This window comes from Bufo gargarizans, unplaced genomic scaffold (genome assembly GCF_014858855.1).
Source record: "Bufo gargarizans isolate SCDJY-AF-19 unplaced genomic scaffold, ASM1485885v1 fragScaff_scaffold_322_pilon, whole genome shotgun sequence".
Taxonomy (NCBI): Eukaryota; Metazoa; Chordata; class Amphibia; order Anura; family Bufonidae; genus Bufo; species Bufo gargarizans.
The window spans coordinates 407,484-427,647 of NW_025334093.1; the positions used below are offsets into that span (position 1 = coordinate 407,484).

The 20,164-nt window shown below is 47.3% G+C and overlaps 1 protein-coding gene across 1 annotated transcript in view; it reads right to left on the bottom strand.

Annotated features, from left to right (window-relative positions):
- LOC122922408 (protein turtle homolog A-like) overlaps positions 1–19,213 on the bottom strand; it is a gene marked incomplete at its 5' end in the record, with an annotated part of 32,611 nt that extends 13,398 nt beyond the window's left edge. The window contains 13 exon segments of the mRNA XM_044273005.1: positions 1,515–1,560; positions 4,179–4,352; positions 5,036–5,120; positions 6,371–6,621; positions 6,767–6,942; positions 8,852–8,975; positions 11,492–11,642; positions 17,869–17,918; positions 17,921–17,984; positions 18,063–18,203; positions 18,738–18,796; positions 18,799–18,879; positions 19,050–19,213. Of these exon segments, the coding sequence (XP_044128940.1) occupies positions 1,515–1,560; positions 4,179–4,352; positions 5,036–5,120; positions 6,371–6,621; positions 6,767–6,942; positions 8,852–8,975; positions 11,492–11,642; positions 17,869–17,918; positions 17,921–17,984; positions 18,063–18,203; positions 18,738–18,796; positions 18,799–18,879; positions 19,050–19,213 (1,566 nt within the window).
- Positions 19,214–20,164: the final 951 nt, after the last annotated feature.

A 20,164-nucleotide genomic window follows, 5' to 3' on the forward strand; every position in this document is an offset into this window, starting at 1 on the left:
TCCGTTTTTCCATATGGCTTATGCAGTATACAGTAATTACATAGAAAAAATTGGGCTGGGCATAACATTTTTAATAGATGGTTCAGAAAAAAATGGAACGGATACGGAAGACATACGGATGCATTTCCGTATGTGTTCCGTTTTTTTTTACGGACCCATTGACTTGAATAGAGCCACGGAACGTGATTTGCGGGCAATAATAGGACATGTTCTATCTTTCAACGGAACGGAAATACGGAAACGGAATGCATACGGAGTACATTACGTTTTTTTGGCGGAACCATTTAAATTAATGGTTCCGTATACGGAACGCAAAAAACAGCCCGCAAAAAGGAAACAAAAAACGGTTGTGTGAAAGAGGCCTAATCCTAATGCATTCTGAATGGAGAGAAATTCGTTCAGAATGCATCAGTTCAATCCCTCTTCCGTTTTTTGGCCGGAGAAAATACAGCAGCATGCTGCAGTTTTCTCTCCGGCCAAAAATCCTGAACACTTGCCTGAATTTTCATTGAAATGTAATAATGTTGCGACAAAACGGATCCGCATGCGCAGACTTTAAATCTGTGAAATAAATAAATACCGGACCCGTTTTTCCCGATGACACCCGAGAGACGGATCCGGTATTTCAATGCATTTGTCAGACGGATCCGCATCCGGATCTGTCTACAAATACTATCCGTTTGCGTCCGGATTGCCGGATCCGGCAGGCAGTTCCAGCGACGGAACTGCCTGTCGGAATCCTCTGCCGCAAGTGTGAAAGTACCTTCAGATAAAAACTGGCAACCGCTTGACAAAAACAAGAGTTAACCCATAGCAACCCACCCAAAAAAAATAAAAAATATATATATATAGTTGCTGCAGATTAACGGTCCATTTACATGTCCGTAGAGTATTGCAGATCCGCAATACACCCGGCCGGCACCCCCATAGAAATGCCTATTCTTGTCCGCAATTGCGGATGAGAATAGGACATGTTCTATTTTTTTCCGGAGCCGCGGACCAGAAGATCGGCAGCGCGCTCCGCAGACTGGAAGATCGTCGGTGTCAGCATCCATTCCGTCCCCATAGAGAATGAATGGGTCCTCATCCATTCTGCACAATTGCGGACGTGTGAATGGAGCCTAAATCACATTGTTAGAAGAGAAAGGTATCCAACAAACTCAGGGGACAAATTTTGTCGAAAATGTTCTCCAAGAAAGGCTTTCAAAATTTACTTTCGTTGAAGACAGATAAACCTTTTAGAAGAGGGCCTCAAAGTCATTACGCTCCAACTACAGGTCAACACTAAGGTCTGTGCAACTGTGAAGGAGATGTATGATCATGAGGACACAACACCGATAAAATTTTGACTTGTCACCACCATGCAGGATCTACCAGTCGTAGGTTCATTGGTGGTTGGCGCATAAAGACGTAAAGGTAAAGCAAAAGAAAAAAAAAAAGCACTGATCGAAGCTAGAGATGGACAGCATGAAATGAGTGAACGGGAAGTGACGTATGAGCATGAAGACACTTACTGTGAAGGAGAAGCTTTCTTGGGTTGGGAGAAGACCATTGGTGCATCTGGAAGGTTATGAGAACACAACAGGGATCAATGAGGAGTAGAACTCAAGCCAATGTGACCTGTATGTCTGACCTACTTATCATCTTCATGTGGCTAAGCTGTCCAAAGAACGTAATCCCAAGAAGATGTGGATCTAACCGGTAGCCGAGACGTCTTAAAGGGGTTGTTTTTTTAATCCTCACCCCACGGTTCCTGAGAAGGCAACTTTACTTAACCTGCACTTCTGGTCTCCGTCGGTCAACGTGCCGCGCCGACGACATTCCATGTGTCGTTGCAGCCTATGACTGGCCTCGGTGGTGACATGCTCAAGCAGCGTGTGACCCAGCAGCTGAGGCCAGTCATTGGCTGTAGTGACACACGTGGGGGACCGCAAGAGCAGTCAAAGACAGTCTGGGACCGAGTCAGAACCGAGTGGTGGGAAGCAGGTTAAGTATAGTTTCCTTCACAGATCCCATAGGGTTTTAAAGAAAAAAGTCATCATGGACAACCCGTTTAAAAGCCACCACTTTGAAATCTGTACCTTACATAGACAACTCTCCTAGTTTGACATCCAGACTGGACCTTTCCTAATTGACAATTTACGGTGTCCCTTGGCAATATATAAAAAAAATCAGCTTCACGTTTGCGAAATTGGCTTAGTCAAAAACTAGAGGTATTGCCCATACCATGTTTCCCAGCTGTCACTTTTCCACCGGTGGTAGAAAAGAAATGAAAGCTTAAATGGTTGCTGTGGGCACCACCTGTACTAGTTTTCGTATAAAAGGTCCCACGTACATATGTAGGAGAGCTGAGTTTGCCAATATAAAGTGCGCCACTGTAATGTGTTATTTAAAGAGAAGCAATTCAATCACAGTCAGCACTGCTACATCTGTATTCTAAACAATGCAGCTCTATCCCTGACGTATTGCTGGAGGAAGGTCTGATCTAGCACCATGGCAGCAGAATCATGCTAGTTACAGGGCACATACTTGATCGATTGCTTTTGGAAATCTAAGACCATGCGCTGGATTTCTGGCCACCGATCCGTTGTAAAAGTGGACTGCTAATAGAAGATGTGATTGAGGTACTGAAAACAACACCCGTAGCTGCCTCGTAACCATTAGAGTACAAATGAAGATGCTTCAGTTACAGCAAATCCTGTGCATCATGGGCCTATGGTTGGGGTTATAGACATCGATAACCATAGAAGCCATCGGAAAACTACTTGACATTGAGGTTTTAGGCCAAAGCCACTACGTGACATGAAATACCCATAAAAAGATCTTGAAAAATCCATGGTCCTCTCTGCTCCAGATCTATGGCTATGAATGTTCCAACATGTTTAGTATGATGGGGACATGCAGGGTGAACACAAGAGCAGGGGCCACATAATGTACACAGCAAAGGAAAGAAATATGGAGGCCACACAGGCTGGGTGCATTCACACACCAATCCAAAAAAAGACAATGTTTAGGTGGAGCTGATGAACGGTGGACAATACATCACTGTGGTAGCACCATACTCATGCAGATCTGCAGTCATGGAGTAATGGAATGATTCCAGTGGAGCCTTTGGTCTGAAGACAGGGGTTGTATATCCGTCAGGAAAACAGTGACATACCTTACATATCTAAGGAGCTAAATATTTGGGAAATGAGCTTGAATTATGACTCTGTATTGTAATCTGCCTGAACGAGCAGCAGAAGCTCTACAGCCTTTAGAAGGACATGAAATATAGCTTTGTGAGGTAGATCCCACTGAACTATAAAGGAATTCCGGTCCTGTTTCTCCAACCACTGTCAGCTAGATGGACATACGTCATTTTACGGGGCTGCTTCATCAGGTCAGAGGAATACACCATATTTGTTATATAAAGAATTTCCAGTCTTTGGCTGCACCCTAGACAGTCCGAGATCATCGTTTACAAGCTGTTATTGGAAGGTCTCTTCTGTTGTCGCATATCTAACGTCAGTCTAGGAGAGCACGTTTCTCTTTCCTTTCCAGCTTATCAGGCCTTCTGTAAGTAAAGCCGACCAGAGACAACTCGATTTCATCTCCTTCAGCTGACACATCCACAGTTCTAGCCATAGGGATGAGGGACTTTGAAAAACTTGGGGGTTTGTCGGGGACATGAAGCTATGGACTGGAATTAATCATCAACACAGGGGCAAAGATTATCTGCACCTCTGGCCAGTTTGACCTGGAACATATGCTTATCACCACACGTAACAGTTTGGGCCCATCTACAACCCTGGTAGATGTATAAAGCATCTACAGATGGAGAAATATCACAGAAGGCCAATCAATGTTCTTCACAGAGTCTGGTCATACCCCCATCACAGCATCCATCACCATGTCTATGACCAGGTCTAACTATATTAAGGAATACAGACTGTGGTCCATACCATCATCTTCTATAAGTATAGGCATCAGATGGATCAAACTAAACAGACCAGTCTTCAGAACCCAACTCTACTGTCCTTTGGTTTCAACAGGTAGACCTAAATGTTCCTAAGCAGTGTATTCCTTTCAGATGTCTTGGAAGGATCATGGGGCATCATGTAAAGATCTTTCATCCTCATCTTGCAGGTTGCTAAATGAACGTCTAACTAGTTGAATGGTCCATCGTATTGTCTTACCTTGCTGCCTCCGTTTGCGCCTTCGTCTGGCCCGGCGCTGGTTCATCCAACAGGCCACTATGGTGCTGAGGATAACCGCCAGGGTAAGGAAACAGGCACCCCCAACTACACCCGCCATCAGGGACTTCTGCTGGACCTCCGGATGCTCTGTCTGCGAGGGGTAGACTTTCATCCCTGTAGAACAGTTTGGCACAAGAAATCAGTGGGCATGTCCAGCTCATCACATAGAGTCTCATAGGCTGAGGTCAGTCTACGGGCTTGAGGTCACACTGGCGGGGGATCATTTTACTGAATTCTGACCCTTAGACTTTTCAAAATTGTATTTATTGGACAGGCAACCCCTTTAAAGGCAAACATATTAGAAATATTATAGTCAAATTCAGGTTGGTGTGGCCCTCCGCCCCAATCACCGCACTGATCAGCTGTAGCATACTATTCAATGCCGGGCGGACCTACGTGGTTAGACAAAGGGCGATCCGCCTCCCCTCAGCTTAGACTTGTGGTGCCAATGGATGGGTTGCCATGGAGGTCCGAGGACTAACAGTAGCCTCCAGGTACACTACGCACATAAGCTGAGTAATGACCGAGCAGGCTGCCTGTCAGTGCGACATTGATGTGTATACCGCACTGTAATGCATTATAAAAGTGATCAAAATATTGCATATTGGACTTGAAAAAAAAAAAGATAAAGAAAGTTTTAAAAAATAAAGCAAAAAAAAATAAAAATGTTGCATTCTTAAGGTGAGAATAGTTCAGCTCTGGGGATTGAACTACCTTATAAATTGTTGATTCTTCTATGGCTATGCTGGCTGCAGCGTTTGGATGCAGCGCCATCTAGTGGCTTCTTCTCCACTCACCTGCTGTGGAGATATTGACAGAGTTACTGGGATCGCTGATGTAATCCCCAGCAAACGCCACCAGGCGGAACTCGTACATGGCGTCCTGGAAAACAAACAAGCCGCATTTAGTTTAGGGCTGTATTCCTCATGGGTAAATGGAGGGGGTGCCCTGTCACTGCTGCACGCAGGACACAGACGTACGCCATGTAAACTAGGCACAGATACAAGTGTAGCTATGTATGTAGATCCGGCTCTCCAGAACAGGATGGTATCAACCAGTCTGTGCCTCGGGGGTCTAATGGACAGGCCATATGGTGGAGCCGCACTGTTCTAACAGAAAACATTGTGGCGCACTCCATCAGACACCATATGACAGATAGTATTTTCTTCTAGGATGGGGGCACTTACATGGTGGAGAACAGTCCTCTGAACCCTGCAGACCGTCCTTCATAGAAGTCTCCTCCTAAAATTACACCTAGCGCAACCACTGACTGGCCCGGATCTAGCATCAGGACGTTATATGTAGCAACGGCTAGAATTAAAAGGACTAGGGAACGATGAGTATAGATTTCTATTTTATCTCTGGTCTGGGGTCTGAATTGATTTTAGAGGTGTGGTCTGGGATGTGAATAAATTTTAGGAGTCTGGTCTGGGGTGTGAATTAATTTAAGGAGTCTGGTCTGAATGAATTTTAGGGGTCTGGTCTGGTGTGTGAATTAATTTTAAGAGTCTGGTCTGGGGTATGAATTAATTTTAGGAGTCTGGTCTGAATTAGTTTTAGGAGTCTGGTCTGGGGTGTAAATAAATTTTAGAGGTGTGGTCTGGGGTGTGAATTAATTTAAGGAGTCTGGTCTGGGGTATGAATTAATTTTAGGAGTCTGGTCTGAATTAATTTTAGAGGTGTGGTCTGGCTTGTGAATTAATTTTAGGAGTCTAGTCTGGAGTCTGAGTTTTTTTAAGTCTGGTCTGGGATCTTTTTAATTACTGGTGTCTAGTTTAGGGTCTGAATTAATCTTAGGGGTCTGATTAGCTTTAAAGATCTGGTGTAAGGTCTGAAAGAAGTTTAAGGGCCTAATGAATTTTAGGGGTCTTGATAATTCTAGCCGTCTATGTTCAACCTGGACCCTCACCTTTACCATAACTACTTGAGTACCCTTTCTCTAGGGGAAAAATAGATTTTATTTTATACAGTGTTGTATTGGAAGCACCATATGGCAGCACACTGCATGCTTAAGGAACCTCAGGGCCTACATGTGTTCCTGTAAGGCTCTCTGGCAGTAATGTGCTCACAGATCCTTAACAGGTTTCTTCGCCACAGAGAGTGATGGTGGTCGGTCTACCCTGGTTTCTCACCTTAACCAGTCCGGGAACGAGCAGCTCGGTCTGCGTTGTGGGTATGGCATCATCAAGTAGCTCCCAGTCTCCTTCATCCTGCCGACACTCTAGGCCGTATCCACGTAGAGGATACAAGGATCGCAGAGGAGGTGTCCACGTCAGCAGCACTCCACGGGACGTCTCGTTGGCTTCCAGGAAGCGAGGAGGGGTGAGGGTATCTCTAGAGTCTGTGGTGGGTACAGGAGGAGGCAATGTGGTGGGTGGGACACCTGAGAGGCCAAAATAGTAGTGAGTATTGAAGACAGAGAAAGAGGTTAGGAGTTGTGAGACGGAAAAAGGGGAGACCACCGGCAACGAGGAAAACGAAGGCGGACAGACAGGAGTGGAGGGTTCTTGTCTCTTCCGTATACTCACTGAGAGGAGAGGCGGTCACAATCTCACTGAACGGCCCGCTGCCCAACTTGTTCTGGGACAAAACACTGAACTGGTAGGGGCTGTCGGCCTGAAGGTTCTCCACCACCAAGGAACTGGCTCCAACCGGCGCCGAAAGGGAGATCCATTCGTGGTGACCGTGTGACAGCCGCTTTACCCTGACAGCAGCACAAGAGACATCCAGCAATGGTTAGGGGCAATTCAACTCAAGCTAGAGGCATCTGTATAAAGGGGAACTCCAGATAATGCAGCCTTATAATACATTTAAGACTCTTTGTACTATCTCTGCTTGCGGTTATTGAATGTAATCCTCGTACATTTCATCCACAGCTTTCTGCGGCGGACTTTAGTAGCAAGTGATTGACGTTTTACCAATTAAAAAAATAAAAATAAATTCTGTGGTTCAGATTTTGAAATCCTTGAATTTACTGCAGAATTTCCCCGCCTAACAAGCCTTGCTACTGAGTGATCACCACCTGGACTGGGTGAGGCTCTCATCCTCTGGAAGTACATAAAATGATTCCAGCAAGCAGAGATCTTAAAAAGAGGGATGAACTGATAGTACACTGCATCATCACTTTTACTATATACAGTCAGGGTGGTACTACCATGTTGATGAGGTCCTGTTATCTTAGGAAAACGTTAAAGGGGTTCTCCACCTGAAGATGGTCTAACACCCCACAGTTTTCTGGTCAAAGACGTTATCTAAAGTAGCACAAGACAGACCGGTTGTTTGGGAAGCTGTCACGCAGTGTATCTCTATCAACCAGTCTGACTTGAAATTACTGACAAGGGGTTGTCCTACCTCGCCGATTCCCTGGTGAGATGGGACTAAGCCCAGGCAGGTGGGCGCGCCGCTGTTCCTGTAACTCCCACTGTAGTGACTTGGGGCGAGCATTTAGTCCCATTCAGCCATGGAAACAGCGAGATGCATCAACCCATTTAAGAAAAATCTTTAAAAAAATTCAGGAGGTGGATTCCCCTTTAAGATGGCCACAGACATAAGAGGAAAGTCTGCCAGATCTCCCGAGGCCTGTGAGGATCATCAGATTCAACCTACATTGAGGGCGGCCTATGCTGCTCTGAGGGGTTCTGGTTCTCATTAAGGAGACTGAGCTGAGGTACGGAGGCAATGCACCATGGGAAGAAGACTATGCAAATTAGCTTTCCTTCAGAAGGAGGAAAACGGCAACCTGTAGTCCCCAACATGGCCAGTCATTATGTTGGGCGATGAAACGGCGGAGATAGCAGACTTTCATGTGATATCTGTGGCGGGATTTTGTAATATACAAGATTAAAGGGGTTCTCTAGGATTGGGGGGGGGGGGGGGAATGAATTTGTCATAACTTTCCATGTTGAGCATCCCTCTTAATTTCCGATTCACAGAGAACCCCTTTAATACAAAGGGAAAATTGGGGGAACATTTTACAAAGCAGAGGTGCAGACCCCGGCGGTAATTCTCGATTTATCAGGAATTAAGAAAAGTCGGCAAAATGAAAATGAAATCAAAAATGTTTATTTTTTTTATTTTTTAAGTGTAACATTTTGCAAATGAAAATAGAAAAAAATATATATTTGAGAATTCCTTCCCTCTGGGCCCCATAGTCTGACCTCTGACTGTGTAAATCACCCCCCCCCCCCCCCACATACGCTACAGTCACCACACACTACGCCGTGTTAGAGAGATGGATCCGCTGTGCACCAAAATCTCAAAATGTAAAAAATAAAATCAAATTGGTATTTTATAATATATAAAACTTTCTTTGATTTGTAAAAAACACCAGGAAATTCAGCTTTTTAGGGTTTTGGGTTTTGATTTAGGCTTCCTACAAAAGCCATAAAAATGCAAAAAAATAAAATAAAAAAACAGCCTGGAGCAGCGAGGAGTAGTCAGTATAAAGTAGACATGCAAAAACAGAACCGTACATTTTTCCTGTTTTATGTAAAAGCAGAATTAATTAGAACCTTCCATCCTGGTGTAAATATAAGGGGTGACACGGAGCAGAAGGGTCACGCTCCACCCCTGGGAGATGCATCTCTGTCCTATGTTAGTAGAAAAACACTCACAGCGGAGCATACCAAACGCTGAACCGCTGGAAGTATCCGCCATCGAAGCCTGCCTCCCAGCTGATGTTCACCGCCGATACCAGTGGCTGGGCCGAAACATTGCTGACCGCGTGCGGGCTGGTGCCTGCGGAGGGTCAGAAGAGTCACTGCACGGGTCATACATGGCTTATCATATCCAGTTATTACATACCCACTGGCCCCGCCTCTTAACTAATTTGGGCGTGTCCTTGGGCCATCCTGAAGACAGAGAATGAAATCAACGCTTGCTCCCAGTAGCCCCAGATTTGTGCCGTGCTTTTGTTGGCGCCATTTTCTGTCTTTAGAATTGATACATTTGTCAGAACATTTCTGGCCACGCCTCCTCCCACTTAGCCCTGCCCACGTTTGAAAAGAAGGGGGGATAGCAAATTTTAGCACAAATATGGCTGTGCCAAAACTTTTTTTTTTTTACGCCCAAAAAACTGGCACAAAGCTGTAGATCTATAGATTCTTTCATGTATTGGTATTGTCCAGGCATTAATGTTGATGACCTATCATCTGATTGGCGGGGGTCCGACACCTGGCACCTGCTGCTTTCTCTTCATTACGCTGCACGTCCTCTTGAAAGTGCCGCGTAATACAAATACCCGTGAACGGGGCGAGCGCTTGTAATTCCACTACTCCACCGCTACACAGGAGACGAGGTCTAGTGTATGACCGGGAAGCGGCCCTCACATGGAGCTCCGCCTCCAATTTAAACAGCTGATGAAACCCGGTACCCCCACCGATCTGACTACCTCCTCGTCAGACAGCTGACCTGGTACGGCCAACGATTTGACCACCTCCTCGTCAGACAGCTGACCCGGTGCCCCTGCCGATCTGACCACCTCCTCGTCAGACAGCTGACCCGGCACCCCCGCCGATCTGACCACCTCCTCATCAGACAGATGACACCCGTACCCCGCCAATCTGACCAACTCCTCGTCAGACAGATGACCCGGTACCTGATACCCCCACTGATCTGACCACCTCCTTGTCAGACAGCTGACCCGATACCCAGTACCCCCCACCGATCTGACTACCTCCTCATCAGACAGCTGACCCGAGACCCATTCCCCCCACTGATCTGACCACCTCCTCATCAGACAGATGACACCCGTACCCCGCCAATCTGACCAACTCCTCGTCAGACAGATGACCCGGTACCTGATACCCCCACTGATCTGACCACCTCCTTGTCAGACAGCTGACCCGATACCCAGTACCCCCCACCGATCTGACTACCTCCTCATCAGACAGCTGACCCGAGACCCATTCCCCCCACTGATCTGACCACCTCCTCATCAAACAGCTGACCCAGTACCCCCAGCGATCTGACCACCTCCTCATCAAACAGCTGACCCGATAACCAGTACCCCCACCGATCTGACCACCTACTCGTCAGACAGATGACCCGGTACCTGATACCCCCACTGATCTGACCACCTCCTTGTCAGACAGCTGACCCGATACCCAGTACCCCCCACCGATCTGACTACCTCCTCATCAGACAGCTGACCCGAGACCCATTCCCCCCACTGATCTGACCACCTCCTCATCAAACAGCTGACCCAGTACCCCCAGCGATCTGACCACCTCCTCATCAAACAGCTGACCCGATAACCAGTACCCCCACCGATCTGACGACCTACTCGTCAAACAGCTGACCCGATACCCTGTACCCACGCCACTCTGACCACCTCCTCGTCAAACAGCTGACCCGATATCCGGTACCCCCACCGGTCTGACCACCCAATTGTCAGACAGCTGACCCAGTACCTCCACCGAGCTGACCAGATACCCGGTCCCCCACCGATCTGACCACCTCCTCGTCAAACAGCTGACCCGATACCTGGTACCCCCACCGGTCTGACCACCCCCTTGTCAGACAGCTGACCCGGTACCCCCACCTCCTTGTCAAACAGCTGAACCGATATCTGTACCCACGCCGGTCTGACCATCTCCTTGTCAGACAGCTGACCCCATACCCAGTACTCTCGCCGATCTGACCACCTCCTCGTTAGACAGCTGACCCCATACCTGCTACCCAGCTGATCTGATATTGATGACCTATCTTGACGATAGGTCATCGATAGTAACGGCTGGACAACCCCTTTAACATTTAGAAGGATTTTTTTATGAATATTAATGATTTCTGCATTGTATTTTGCACATATTACATGTTCTTTTTACATTTATGATAGTTTTTAGTTTGCATACGGGCAGTTAAAATATGCAAAAATAATAATAATAAAAAATGAATAATAATAAAATGGTCATAATAAATCAAAATCTGCCTTTTGCTCCTCCCCTTTAATGACATGATAGTAGTAATAATATTATCTGATAATTCCTATATATTGCACACAATAATATTACTCCACAATACTCCTACTGACGCCCTAGAAGGATGAATGTTCCTTACCGCTGTGCTATATCCTGTTTTACATTTTATTTCATGTTATTTACTATGGTGAGTTTTAAATATTGAGAAAAGTCTACGAATATTTTTAGAAATCCCTTGGGCCTTTACGTTTTAGTAGTTTCAGTATGTTCTGTTCGAAATTTCACCAGTCTAAAAAAACTTTTATTGACCACTGTGTGGACGGAAAAATGACTTACCCAAAACAAAGACGGCGGTGCGTGCACTGATACTTGCCACATGATTGGCTGCTGTGCACTCCCATTCGCCATGTTCCTCCTTGGTGAGTGGTCGAAATAACAAACTGCCATTGACGTCCATTTGAGCAACACTTTTCCCGGGCATCCCCAACTGCAGGACAAAAAGACTGCCCTCAGAGCAATATTCACCGCTGACTGGCCAGAGGTCACAATGGTGGTCACACTCTGCTGCAGACCTCAGGAGAAGTAGCACACCGTACAGACACACACAATAAAATCCAGGAAATCCTGAAGATCAGACATGCTGTAGACCACAGGAGGACTGCACCTCAGGAGAAGTAGCACAGCGTACAGACACACACAATGAAATCCAGGAGATCCTGAAGATCAGACATGCTGCAGACCATAGGAGGACTGCACCTCAGGAGAAGTAGCACACCGTACAGACACACACAATAAAATCCAGGAAATCCTGAAGATCAGACATGCTGCAGACCACAGGAGGACTGCACCTCAGGAGAAGTAGCACAGCGTACAGACACACACAATGAAATCCAGGAAATCCTGAAGATCAGACATGCTGCAGACCACAGGAGGACTGCACCTCAGGAGAAGTAGCACAGCGTACAGACACACACAATGAAATCCAGGAAATCCTGAAGATCAGACATGCTGCAGACCACAGGAGGACTGCACCTCAGGAGAAGTAGCACAGTGTACAGACACACACAATGAAATCCAGGAAATCCTGAAGATCAGACATGCTGCAGACCACAGGAGGACTGCACCTCAGGAGAAGTAGCACAGCGTACAGACACACACAATGAAATCCAGGAAATCCTGAAGATCAGACATGCTGCAGACCACAGGAGGACTGCACCTCAGGAGAAGTAGCACAGCGTACAGACACACAAAATGAAATCCAGGAAATCCTGAAGATCAGACATGCTGCAGACCACAGGAGGACTGCACCTCAGGAGAAGTAGCACAGCGTACAGACACACACAATGAAATCCAGGAAATCCTGAAGATCAGACATGCTGCAGACCACAGGAGGACTGCACCTCAGGAGAAGTAGCACAGCGTACAGACACACACAATGAAATCCAGGAAATCCTGAAGATCAGACATGCTGCAGACCACAGGAGGACTGCACCTCAGGAGAAGTAGCACAGCGTACAGACACACAAAATGAAATCCAGGAAATCCTGAAGATCAGACATGCTGTAGACCACAGGAGGACTGCACCTCAGGAGAAGTAGCACAGCGTACAGACACACACAATGAAATCCAGGAAATCCTGAAGATCAGACATGCTGCAGACCACAGGAGGACTGCACCTCAGGAGATGTAGCACAGCGTACAGACACACAAAATGAAATCCAGGAAATCCTGAAGATCAGACATGCTGTAGACCACAGGAGGACTGCACCTCAGGAGAAGTAGCACACCGTACAGACACACACAATGAAATCCAGGAAATCCTGAAGATCAGACATGCTGCAGACCACAGGAGGAATGCACCTCAGGAGAAGAAGCACAGCGTACAGACACACACAATGAAATCCAGGAAATTCTGAAGATCAGACATGCTGCAGACTACAGGAGGACTGCAACTTAGGAGGAGTAGCACAGCGTACAGACACACACAATGAAATCCAGGAAATACTGAAGATCAGACATGCTGCAGACCACAAGAGGACTGCACCTCAGGAGAAGTAGCACAGCGTACAGACACACAATGAAATCCAGGAAATCCTGAAGATCAGACATGCTGCAGACCACAGGAGGAATGCACCTCAGGAGAAGTAGCACAGCGTACAGACACACACAATGAAATCCAGGAAATCCTGAAGATCAGACATGCTGCAGACCACAGGAGGACTGCAACTCAGGAGAAGTAGCACAGCGTACAGACACACACAATGAAATCCAGGAAATCCTGAAGATCAGACATGCTGCAGACCACAGGAGGACTGCACCTCAGGATAAGTAGCACAGCATACAGACACACAAAATGAAATCCAGGAAATCCTGAAGATCAGACATGCTGCAGACCACAGGAGGACTGCACCTCAGGAGAAGTAGCACAGCGTACAGACACACACAATGAAATCTAGGAAATTCAGAAGATCAGACATGCTGCAGACCACAGGAGGACTGCACCTCAGGAGAAGTAGCACAGCGTACAGACACACACAATGAAATCTACGAAATCCTGAAGATCAGACATGCTGCAGACCACAGGAGGACTGCACCTCAGGAGAAGTAGCACAGCGTACAGACACACACAATGAAATCCAGGAAATCCTGAAGATCAGACATGCTGCAGACCACAGGAGGACTGCACCTCAGGAGAAGTAGCACAGCGTACAGACACACACAATGAAATCCAGGAAATCCTGAAGATCAGACATGCTGCAGACCACAAGAGGACTGCACCTCAGGAGAAGTAGCACAGCGTACAGACACACAATGAAATCCAGGAAATCCTGAAGATCAGACATGCTGCAGACCACAGGAGGAATGCACCTCAGGAGAAGTAGCACAGCGTACAGACACACACAATGAAATCCAGGAAATCCTGAAGATCAGACATGCTGCAGACCACAGGAGGACTGCAACTCAGGAGAAGTAGCACAGCGTACAGACACACACAATGAAATCCAGGAAATCCTGAAGATCAGACATGCTGCAGACCACAGGAGGACTGCACCTCAGGAGAAGTAGCACAGCATACAGACACACAAAATGAAATCAGGAAATCCTGAAGATCAGACATGCTGCAGACCACAGGAGGACTGCACCTCAGGAGAAGTAGCACAGTGTACAGACACACACAATGAAATCTAGGAAATTCTGAAGATCAGACATGCTGCAGACCACAGGAGGACTGCACCTCAGGAGAAGTAGCACAGCGTACAGACACACACAATGAAATCTACGAAATCCTGAAGATCAGACATGCTGCAGACCACAGGAGGACTGCACCTCAGGAGAAGTAGCACAGCGTACAGACACACACAATGAAATCCAGGAAATCCTGAAGATCAGACATGCTGCAGACCACAAGAGGACTGCACCTCAGGAGAAGTAGCACAGCGTACAGACACACACAATGAAATCCAGGAAATCCTGAAGATCAGACACGCTGCAGACCACAGGAGGAATGCACCTCAGGAGAAGTAGCACAGCGTACAGACACACACAATGAAATCCAGGAAATCCTGAAGATCAGACATGCTGCAGACCACAGGAGGACTGCAACTCAGGAGAAGTAGCACAGCGTACAGACACACACAATGAAATCCAGGAAATCCTGAAGATCAGACATGCTGCAGACCACAGGAGGACTGCACCTCAGGAGAAGTAGCACAGCGTACAGACACACAAAATGAAATCTAGGAAATCCTGAAGATCAGACATGCTGCAGACCACAGGAGGACTGCAACTCAGGAGAAGTAGCACAGCGTACAGACACACACAATGAAATCCAGGAAATCCTGAAGATCAGACATGCTGCAGACCACAGGAGGACTGCACCTCAGGAGAAGTAGCACAGCGTACAGACACACACAATGAAATCCAGGAAATCCTGAAGATCAGACATGCTGCAGACCACAGGAGGACTGCACCTCAGGAGAAGTAGCACAGCGTACAGACACACAAAATGAAATCTAGGAAATCCTGAAGATCAGACATGCTGCAGACCACAAGAGGACTGCACCCTCAGGAGAAGTAGCACAGCGTACAGACACACACAATGAAATCTAGGAAATCCTGAAGATCAGACATGCTGCAGACCACAGGAGGAATGCACCTCAGGAGAAGAAGCACAGCGTACAGACACACACAATGAAATCCAGGAAATTCTGAAGATCAGACATGCTGCAGACTACAGGAGGACTGCAACTTAGGAGGAGTAGCACAGCGTACAGACACACACAATGAAATCCAGGAAATACTGAAGATCAGACATGCTGCAGACCACAAGAGGACTGCACCTCAGGAGAAGTAGCACAGCGTACAGACACACAATGAAATCCAGGAAATCCTGAAGATCAGACATGCTGCAGACCACAGGAGGAATGCACCTCAGGAGAAGTAGCACAGCGTACAGACACACACAATGAAATCCAGGAAATCCTGAAGATCAGACATGCTGCAGACCACAGGAGGACTGCAACTCAGGAGAAGTAGCACAGCGTACAGACACACACAATGAAATCCAGGAAATCCTGAAGATCAGACATGCTGCAGACCACAGGAGGACTGCACCTCAGGATAAGTAGCACAGCATACAGACACACAAAATGAAATCCAGGAAATCCTGAAGATCAGACATGCTGCAGACCACAGGAGGACTGCACCTCAGGAGAAGTAGCACAGCGTACAGACACACACAATGAAATCTAGGAAATTCAGAAGATCAGACATGCTGCAGACCACAGGAGGACTGCACCTCAGGAGAAGTAGCACAGCGTACAGACACACACACTGAAATCTACGAAATCCTGAAGATCAGACATGCTGCAGACCACAGGAGGACTGCACCTCAGGAGAAGTAGCACAGCGTACAGACACACACAATGAAATCCAGGAAATCCTGAAGATCAGACATGCTGCAGACCACAGGAGGACTGCACCTCAGGAGAAGTAGCACAGCGTACAGACACACACAATGAAATCCAGGGAAATCCTGAAGATCAGACATGCTGCAGACCACAAGAGGACTGCACCTCAGGAGAAGTAGCACAGCGTACAGACACACAATGAAATCAGGAAATCCTGAAGATCAGACATGCTGCAGACCACAGGAGGAATGCACCTCAGGAGAAGTAGCACAGCGTACAGACACACACAATGAAATCCAGGAAATCCTGAAGATCAGACATGCTGCAGACCACAGGAGGACTGCAACTCAGGAGAAGTAGCACAGCGTTACAGACACACACAATGAAATCCAGGAAATCCTGAAGATCAGACATGCTGCAGACCACAGGAGGACTGCACCTCAGGAGAAAGTAGCACAGCATACAGACACACAAAATGAAATCCAGGAAATCCTGAAGATCAGACATGCTGCAGACCACAGGAGGACTGCACCTCAGGAGAAGTAGCACAGTGTACAGACACACACAATGAAATCTAGGAAATTCTGAAGATCAGACATGCTGCAGACCACAGGAGGACTGCACCTCAGGAGAAGTAGCACAGCGTACAGACACACACAATGAAATCTACGAAATCCTGAAGATCAGACATGCTGCAGACCACAGGAGGACTGCACCTCAGGAGAAGTAGCACAGCGTACAGGACACACACAATGAAATCCAGGAAATCCTGAAGATCAGACATGCTGCAGACACAAGAGGACTGCCACCTCAGGAGAAGTAGCACAGCGTACAGACCCACACAATGAAATCCAGGAAATCCTGAAGATCAGACACGCTGCAGACCACAGGAGGAATGCACCTCAGGAGAAGTAGCACAGCGTACAGACACACACAATGAAATCCAGGAAATCCTGAAGATCAGACATGCTGCAGACCACAGGAGGACTGCAACTCAGGAGAAGTAGCACAGCGTACAGACACACACAATGAAATCCAGGAAATCCTGAAGATCAGACATGCTGCAGACCACAGGAGGACTGCACCTCAGGAGAAGTAGCACAGGTACAGACACACAAAATGAAATCTAGGAAATCCTGAAGATCAGACATGCTGCAGACCACAGGAGGACTGCAACTCAGGAGAAGTAGCACAGCGTACAGACACACACAATGAAATCCAGGAAATCCTGAAGATCAGACATGCTGCAGACCACAGGAGGACTGCACCTCAGGAGAAGTAGCACAGCGTACAGACACACACAATGAAATCCAGGAAATCCTGAAGATCAGACATGCTGCAGACCACAGGAGGACTGCACCTCAGGAGAAGTAGCACAGCGTACAGACACACAAATGAAATCTAGGAAATCCTGAAGATCAGACATGCTGCAGACCACAAGAGGACTGCACCTCAGGAGAAGTAGCACAGCGTACAGACACACACAATGAATCTAGGAAATCCTGAAGATCAGACATGCTGCAGACCACAAGAGGAATGCACCTCAGGAGGTTTGCTAAGAAAAGTTGAAATTTTGCAATGTCCAGATGTGCACAATTGGCAGAGTCTATAAGTTATGTTGTTAGGCCAAGGAAGGCGCTTTAGGGGGTTGTCCGGTTTACCATGTTCATGACCTATCCCAGGATCGGCCATCAGTCAGATCGGCGGGGGTCCTTTACAGGAAGAAAATAGAAGGAAAACCTGCTGCAGGCTGCAAGAGAATGAGGGAAAGTGCAACATCCTGGAGCACAGCCGCTCCCTCACCTTGGTCCAGCGGATGATGGGGGAAGGGTCCCCTAATGCCGAGCAGGGACAGTGAGCTCTCTCCCCACATCCTGGAAGTACTCGTCCTTTGGGAGATCGATGAACGATGGAGGGTCCTATTGATGTGACAAACAGTGAGACAACAGTAGATCTCAATACACTGACAGAGTACACTGCCTGCTGTGTCACTGTACCTTTAAGATCCCCATGGTGGGCAGTGACTTGCCGGCTGTGCCATAGCTGTTGTATGGGGTACAGGTGTAAGTACCAGGAGCGTCGTCATTACCCATGGCCACCACGATAGACCCGTCCTCTTGTAGGTACCATCCAGGGAACTAGGAAAGAGGAAGATTTAGTGCTGGACTGAGGTCTGCTCCAGTCAGGAACCCCGGCCCCATTACTGACATCACCGACACCAGCTATTACTGCTGACAACCTGTCTGTACTCATGACTGAGAGGTAGTCACAGCCCCGCCCCCTGCTGATGACATCACTGATATAATAACATGTGATCCACATCTTATACTACAGGAACATCTATTACTGCTGACAACCTGCCTGTACATCCTGTCCGAGAGGTAGTCACAGCCCCCGCCCCCTGCTGATGACATCACTGATATAATAACATGAGATCACACACCTTATACTACAGGAACATCTATTACTGCTGACAACCTGCCTGTACATCCTGTCCGAGAGGTAGTCACAGCCCCGCCCCCTGCTGATGACATCACTGATATAATACACACCTTATACTACAGGAACATCTATTACTGCTGACAACCTGCCTGTACATCCTGTCCGAGAGGTAGTCACAGCCCCGCCCCCATCCCTAACATCAGTACCTGTCCCACGCTGATGGTTTATACCTTATCAAGATCCAGAGGAGTCCCATCCTTGGTCCAGTTGACAGATAACAAGGGGGGGTGGCTCTGGCGGGGCACCGGATCACACCCCTCATTCCGATGGGCAGGAAGGTTTCTGGCGGCATGTCAGTCACGTAGGCGGGATCTAAAAGGAGGATGGCGCTATAATGAACCAGGTGTAATAGCAAGCATGAGGGTATCGCCCCCTCCAGTACACAGGATCAGGACGACTCTACAGCAAACACTACATCTCCCACAAGGCAGCACAGCAGAGCCCACTGTGCGCAGGCGGCTTGTTCAGGAGCTGGTACCTACGCAGTACAGTGAGGTAGGCAGAGGCAGACGGAGACTTCCACATCCCGTTGCTGGGGATGCAAGTGTATTTCCCAGAATCCTCAGGGGTGACTTGTTGGAGCAGAAAACTCCCATCCACCATAATACGAACCCGAGACTGGAGGCGGCTGGAAAAAAAATCACAGCTCAGCAGACTGTATCACACAGGATCGGATTAGATACACAGCTCAGCAGGCAGTATCACACAGGATAGGATTAGATACACAGCTCAGCAGTCAGTATCACACAGGATAGGATTAGATACACAGCTCAGCAGACAGTATCACACATGATAGGATTAGATACACAGCTCAGGAGGCAGTATCACACAGGATAGGATTAGATACACAGCTCAGCAGACAGTATCACACATGATTGGATTAGATACACCACTCAGCAGGCAGTATCACACAGGATAGGATTAGATACACAGCTCAGCAGACAGTATCACACAGGATAGGATTAGATACACAGCTCAGCAGACAGTATCACACAGGATAGGATTAGATACACAGCTCAGCAGACAGTATCACACAGGATAGGATTAGATACACAGCTCAGCAGACAGTATCACACAGGATAGGATTAGATACACAGCTCAGCAGACAGTATCACACAGGATAGGATTAGATACACAGCTCAGCAGACAGTATCACACAGGATAGGATTAGATACACAGCTCAGCAGACAGTATCACACAGGATAGGATTAGATACACAGCTCAGCAGACAGTATCACACAGGATAGGATTAGATACACAGCTCAGCAGCAGTATCACACAGGATAGGATTAGATACACAGCTCAGCAGACAGTATCACACAGGATAGGATTAGATACACAGCTCAGCAGTCAGTATCACACAGGATAGGATTAGATACACAGCTCAGCAGACAGTATCACACAGGATAGGATTAGATACACAGCTCAGCAGACAGTATCACACAGGATAGGATTAGATACACAGCTCAGCAGACAGTATCACACAGGATAGGATTAGATACACAGCTCAGCAGACAGTATCACACAGGATAGGATTAGATACACAGCTCAGCAGACAGTATCACACAGGATAGGATTAGATACACAGCTCAGCAGA